The 7231-nt window shown below is 42.0% G+C and overlaps 1 protein-coding gene across 2 annotated transcripts in view; it reads left to right on the top strand.

The window, feature by feature from the left end:
• Positions 1-7231, top strand: part of NAV3 (neuron navigator 3) — a 398015-nt gene that overhangs the window by 355950 nt on the left and 34834 nt on the right. For both annotated transcript variants that reach the window (XM_006021115.3, XM_014518732.2), the window contains exons 23-24: positions 2848-2931; positions 6419-6530. In XM_006021115.3, the coding sequence (XP_006021177.1) occupies positions 2848-2931; positions 6419-6530 (196 nt within the window). The remainder of the gene's footprint in view (positions 1-2847; positions 2932-6418; positions 6531-7231) is intronic.

The raw sequence follows: 7231 nt of genomic DNA, 5'->3' as shown, positions 1-7231 counted from the left end.
GTCGGACTCGATGATCTATTGAGGTCCCTTCCGACCCTAACATCTATGAATCTATGAAAGCAAACAGACAGTCATTAGGGCTGTGCAAAGCTTCAGTCACTGATTCAATTCGGAAGAGGTTCGGCCCAATTCAGCGGCCAAATCTCTGAATCCAGATGGACTCAGGAGTCCCGTTAATCTCTCTGAATCAAATCGGAAGCCTCCAATTCAATTCGGAGAGACTCAGAGCAATTCAATGATTTGGCCATAGACACAGCATTATATATTTTTTCTACATACCTTGAGGTACCAGGTTTGGCTCATGAATACTGAGATGGTGGGGTGGATGGTGTGTCCCACGGCAGCACAGGGTGGGGGTCCCCCGCACACTAAGTGGTCGACCCAGAAGTGGACCAGAAGTACTTCCAGCCCACTTCCAGGTCCACCGTAGAGTACATGGGAGACCCCTGCACCCCCTGGCTCAGTGACTGGTTCTGCCTGGGTCTGGGGGGCACCCAGGGTCCCCCCGCGGCTGATCGCTGAGCCAGGGAGGCGCTGAGGGAGGGGGTCCTTGTGCACTTGGTGGCAGACCTGGAAGAGGACCGAAAGTACTTCCAGTCTACTTCCAGGTCCACTGCCAAGTGCGTGGGAGAGCCCCCCGCACTCCCATGGGACGTTGCATCTGCCCCACCATATTAGTGTTCACCAGCTGCACCTAGTACCTCAAGGTACATAGTAAAAACATATAAAGCTGTGTCTGTGGCCAAATCGCTGATTCTCTGAATCAGAATCGAATCTTCAGATTCAGATTTGGCTGAATTGAATTGGAACAGTGATCTGAATCAGTGAATCGAATCAGCCTGATTAGCCTGAATCTGAATCGAATACTGCCCGCTTTGCACACTCCTAACAGTCATACCTTTTTGTTGCACCTCAAATGCTCAAATTTGTGGCCACGAGGGAAGGTTGTGATAAGTTGCACCAGTTTAAGCTGACATCATTGGGCATTTTTACACATGGAAACGCTGCAGCGCCAGGTGCTTTCTGGTACTGCGATGCTTGCAGTACCAGAAATTTTGAGGGTCAGTAGGAAAACCCAGATTCAATATCTAGTAACTGTGCTCATGCAAATATTAAAAATTGCACCTGCAAAATCAGTGAGGTAGCATATGTGTTTGTATGCATGGAAGGGGTAATTTTACTCACAAAAAGCAGTTGAGAAAATGCCTGCATTTGCTTTGACTTAATTTTGAAATGAAAAAGAGCAAATGAATATTTTCTTGTCATTACTGCTTTGTTTTGCTATGGCTGTGGTGTGTACTGGATTCTCAGTTGTCTCCAAGCATCTATGTATTTGGTTCACAGTGCTTTCTCCTATATCTACATTTTATATTGTGTAAAATGAGTCTGTTTTTAAAGGTGCTTTTTATGACAACTAAAATCAAGTCTTGTAAAGGAAACTTTATTTAGTCTTTTCTTGTATAGATTCTCTCAACTTGCCAACTTTTTCTCAATTTTTTTTCTCAACTTTGTCTACAATATTCCATGTAAATGACAGTCCACTGCTTTGTTACAAATCATTAGAAGAAAATTATCCCATAAAGTCTTCTTGGTAATGAGAGTCATGGGCTCACTCTTTCTATATTTAATTGACTCTAGTGCTCATAAAAATTTAATCATTTCATTGGGGCCAGTCCAGCCGGTTGTCTAGGGTGTCAAAATTTGGGGGGGCACCAAAATTATATGCAGAACAAAATAACAGGAACATCATTCTAAATAACAGCCCTGGCTGCATACGGCTCCACCATAGTCTAAGACCTTTGGTTCGGTAAGGGTAGAAAGACCTCTGAAAAGATCTCAGAGGAAAAATCACCAGAATCATGATTCCTACCTTTTCAACTCTCAAGCAGACTTATGATAAGAGCATACCACTGGCAATCTTATCCTAATTTTTGTCTATATTGGAAGTGGTGGGGGCGCTGAGGTACACAGTTCGCCTAGGGTGCCAATTACCCTTGGACCAACCCTGCACTTCATTGATCCCTTTCTCTGCAATTCCTTCTCCTTGTATGACTCCTAATTTAAATAACTGTTAGGATTAACCTTCTTTTATATCTTGATTGACTGTACCATTTGTTGAACAGTTTATAAGAAATTTGGAAAAGAATATGTTAAATCATTGCTAAATCAATTGAATTTCTGCCACATAATTGACAAATTTAGAGCTTAAACTTCAGATAATTCAATGTGTTTTATAGAAAAAATAAGCAACCAACAAACAAGTGTAGATAGGCAGACTTAACCCATAAGAAATACAAATAGGTATGAGATTATATTATGATTCTGCAGATTCCTGACATTTTCAGAATACTATTGCTGTACTGAAGATATAGACAAAGTCATGATATAATGAAAGGTCATTATGAATGTACCTGGACACATTCCACGGTCTTGTCCCTTGGGTTCCTCTTCAGTTTTGTATCTGGGAGGCCTGGGGGCTTAGAACTTTTCTTTAAAGTGATAATACTTGAATCACTCTGCTGCTTTTTCTACAATAGGAGCAAAAAAAAAATCGTGAAAAAAATCTGTTGCACAGGATGACAACAAACTCTAACCAGGGATGAAGTGGCTTGAAGGCTGATTACTAAACTATTGGAGAATATGAAGCTGAGCCTAGAAAACATGGAAGTGTTGTGGAATAGGAGATAGAGAAAAGCAAGAAGATGAAGTAGCATACATGCTAGAGATTCCAGATACTGTACAACTAGACAAAACAAACAAATTATGCCTTGCATTCTACAAAGGTTTTTCTAAGTATATTTAAGACCCAAGCGACATGTCAGCTGTTTTCTTCTGTTTTTTTCACAGGCTCATCTAGTAGCGGCTTTCGAAAAGAGCTTAGGAAATATGACTGGCCGACTACAAAGTTTAACAATGACAGCTGAACAAAAGGTATGTTTACAAAAGCAAATGCTTGAATGTGGAAAATGGTCAATAGATTATATTAAAGCTCATGTTTAAAAAAGAAAAAAATCTGAAAAGAAGAAAGGGGAGCTGTGACAATGAGAGAGATGCATCTTTCTTTCATGGTAATTGTGATCGAAACTTCATAAAGCTCTATAGGAATTAAACTATGTAGCATCAGGTTTACTTTCACAATATTGCAGGATAGTTTGAAGATAAAATCTTTCATTTCCAGATTTTAATTAAAACATTTGTGACTCTTGGTTTAATCCATCGTGAAAGACCCTTCAACAAAGGCTCATCATAACCTTTTGGAGCATTTAATTTCAATAGGACAATGTACTCAGCATAATAAAATTAGGGATAAGAAAGAGCTTTTACATAGAATATAACTGACTAACAAACAGCCGTTTTTTGGCCTTATTATTTAGACTAGGAAAAAAGATCCAAAAGTAATAGCTACGTAATCAGAAGGATGATATTAGGTCCGGGGGGCAGCTGCTTTTGGCTAGGAACAGACACTATACACAAACCAGTTTAAGTGATCAGAAACTGGTTTAAACCTCTAACAGAACATAAGTTCAGTGCACATAAATAAACCACTTTGAAAATGGCTGACACCAGTTTGAGATAAACCTGGTTGAGTTGAATGTAGTATCAGACTTAACTGATTTGGGTCAAACCGGTTTATGTAATGTCTGTACCAGACCCCTTCCTGGTTTAAGTTAAACCAGAGTCCCCCAGCATCCCAGATACTTTGCAGCCCTGGGCTGTGCTTTCTGCTCCAGAGGACAGGGCTGGCCGCACCTCTCTGCTCCCTAGCCAGAGCTCCAGCAGAAACTGCAGGCACAGCAGGATCTGCCTTGCTTCCCCTTGCCCCCCTCTCCCCCACCCTATCTCACTGCTCAAGAAAGGATCCGTCCCTCCCTCCCTCCCATCTCCCACAGCATGGACCCCATCTCCATGGACCCTAAGCATGTGGTATGCTAGCTAATGCCGAGAGAAGGTGTCTGTATGTGTGTCTCCAATTTCATTGGGACAGGCAGACAGAATACTGTCCACTTAGGTCTTTTTGGAGCTAATCAACAGGTCAGCTGGTAATGTCTTTCCATTCCTTTTTTTGGAAAAAGCTGTTTAAGAAGTGTTTGAACTAATGAGAGAGGATTTTGCCCTGCTGACTCCCTCCCCTATCAGGTTTGCAGGAGAAGAAATATGAAGAAGCAGGGAGACAAAGATTGAAAACTTCAGTATCATCAACAGATGCATGCACCCCCCTCCCCACACTTTGCCTCAGAGTGCTAGCCCGAGGGCTGAGGTGTGGCAACACTCCCACCCCTTGAGCATCAAGTGGGGAAAAGCCTGGGATGGTGCAGGCAGGGTCGGGGTTTACACGCCTCCCTAATCGGAGCATTGTGCTGGGTCCAGGCCACCCCCCACCCCTGCCTAAGCTCAGCACCATGGAGGGCTGCTCTAGCACCCCCTGGCTTCTAGCCTGAGCCAGTGCAGGCATGTGCTGGCATTTCTTCAGTCCAGGGGGAATGTCTTTGTTATTTCAAACTGATTCAACCTAGGCAGGTTAGACTAACCTGCAAATATTGAATCAATTCAGGCTCAGGCTTTGTGAATGTCTGTCCCTAGCCTTTGGGTTCAGTCCTGTAAGGTTCTAAGCGAACAGGCCCCTTCCAGAAAAGTATGTGCTTAACTTTAAAGTATATGAGTATTCCCACTGACTACAGTAGGGCACCAACATATTTAAGGGCAAGAACATGCTTAAAAATACTTTTCTGGACTGGAAACAGGTGCTCAACACCTTGCCAGATTGTGTTCCTATGACCAAATTGGACCATCCTCAGTCATGTGGAACAGTATAGTGATCATTGGGCCAGGTTGTGAATGAGTGACTTTGAGCAAGTCACAGCCTGGCCCTTTGAGATCAAATGAGATAAGGGCAGCTTGCTGTGGATTAAGATAGCAGAAAAGGGTGGAAAGCATTTTGATTTCTTCATATTAAACAAAATTATTTTCAGCAGCAGTTTTTGATTAAACCAAAACTTCTAAGTCCTTTGTAAAGTCCAGTGAGAGGTCCTGAGAGGTCTCCCTCTCCAAAAGAGATTAAAATAGTTACACTAAAACCAATCAGCTCATAAATAAGCCTGTTTTCCTAGAGATTTGAGAGCATGTTTTCTGCCTTCTCCTCTTTCCCCTACTGCTGAGTTTAAATTCCTTTAGCTGCTTTAATCCTCATTATATAAAATGAAAGCTGGAAGGACTGGCTCTTAATGCAGCAGTAATAAAACTAGTTTTAATTAAAATTGACTGTGCATTCCAATGTAGAGCTTATTGCATGGAAGAGCAACCATGTGACTCTGTAAATTACATGGTTATTATAGCTGAGCCTGAATGGTGTATTTGCCATTTGGATTTTTCTGAAGTGATATGCCAGGTCAGGGTGGGATTCATCCATTAAATAATCACCTATGAAGCTAGAGGATATAGAAAAATACTTGATACTCTTTTTGGTTTTCTGCACACATATACACACGCACATGTGTATATATATATGTGTGTGTGTGTGCATGTGTATGTATGAAAATATATACATGCATACATACATACATACATATACATATATATACATGTTTTTATAGAGCTCCTTACTCATAAACATCCTTAGCCTTTAAAATTAATAAATACAAATTAGAATAAGTTCCCTGGATATATTTCTGCAGAAAATGTATACAAGTTATTCTTAACCATGGTGCACCTGCACTTGGGGTGGCAAGCGATATTTTTAAGTTTGCTGTGGGGCAGCACACAATATTAGCACTGTTAGGTGTACAAACATGTACACATGATTCACAGGATAAAGCGAGAGATTTTAAACAGGAATCCACAGTGTCAAAAACATTCTGACCAGTTGTGGTCTTTCTAAATTCTTTGCAATGGAAAATTGCTGTATTATTTATAGTCAAAACACACATGTAGGCTAAGTGTTTGGATTTTCTGAGGGGTGCCTTGAGTCTAAAAACGTTGAGAACCACTGAACTCTGTAATCTACTTGGAACTTAATATTGCGCTCACTGGGCGCATCTACATGCGTGCTTTAATGTGCACTAGCCTATTCTACTGCACAGTAAAGTGTCACATCAAAAACTGCTATTACGCTAATGTGCAGTAGAAATAGGCTACTATGCATTAACTGTCACTAAAAAGGTGTGTACTTTTGGTACTGTGCACTAGGACAGCCTAATCTGCATTTATGTAGTACCTCGTATTAGAGGTACTAAACTTAATATGCAGTAGCAAAAACACATTAATGCACATGTAGGCATGCTCAGTATCACCTATATAACTCCACTTTGTCTCCGTTTAATTCATTAAATTCAATTTAATCGCTATTGTCTTCTCCTTTTTTGGGTTAGACAAGCATTTTCCGTAGTTACGTATTTTGAAATCCTCTTTGCTGTTCCCACAGGAATCTGAGCTCATAGAACTAAGGGAAACTATTGAAATGCTGAAAGCCCAGAATTCTGCTGCTCAGGCTGCTATTCAAGGAGCTTTGAATGGCCCTGATCATACCCACAAAGGTATGGTTTTGTCATTGTCAAAATAAGTGCTAATTTGTTCCCCAGAGAAGAGCAAAGCCACTAGGCTGCTGGTATTTCTTTGAAAAAATGTCTGTGGCAAGGATGAGAGAATTGAATAGTGAGCATTACTCATATTTGTGGTATTTCCACAGCTGGGGAATTTGCATGCATTGCCTGTGTACCACAGTATTCCTGGAGTCCTTATTTCTCAGAATTGTATAGTCAGGAGTCAGTCCCCTCAAGATTAACCCTTTCTATATAACTCTCTAGAACAGTGGTTCTCAACTGTTTTTGTACCAACACCCATTTGCAAAGATTGGCTTGTTCCAACCCATACCCTGCTGGCCCTTCCAGTATCTGACCCACAGTGTCCTGCCCAACCTGCCCTGCCGCAGCCTCGGTGCCTGGCCACCCAGCCACCTTCCCCAGGTGCTGGCAGGCACCTGCCCCCCCATACACCTATCCACTCCATGCATGCACGCACGCATGCACGCACACACACACATGCATATACCGCTCCCCCAAGCCTGACAGTCCCCAAGACCTGACCTCACCTGCCAACCCCCGCTCCCCATACACATACCTTAATCTAGCTGTTGGGCTGCTCCCACGGCCCTCCCTGACTGCATGCTGGTCATGCCCCAAGCATCCCCTTGTAGGCAGGAATTGTATATTTTTCTGGCACTTGCTCGCAAACTTTT

This window comes from Alligator sinensis, unplaced genomic scaffold (assembly GCF_000455745.1).
Source record: "Alligator sinensis unplaced genomic scaffold, ASM45574v1 scaffold465_1, whole genome shotgun sequence".
NCBI lineage: Eukaryota > Metazoa > Chordata > Crocodylia > Alligatoridae > Alligator > Alligator sinensis.
This window is presented reverse-complemented; position numbering and strand designations above follow the sequence as displayed.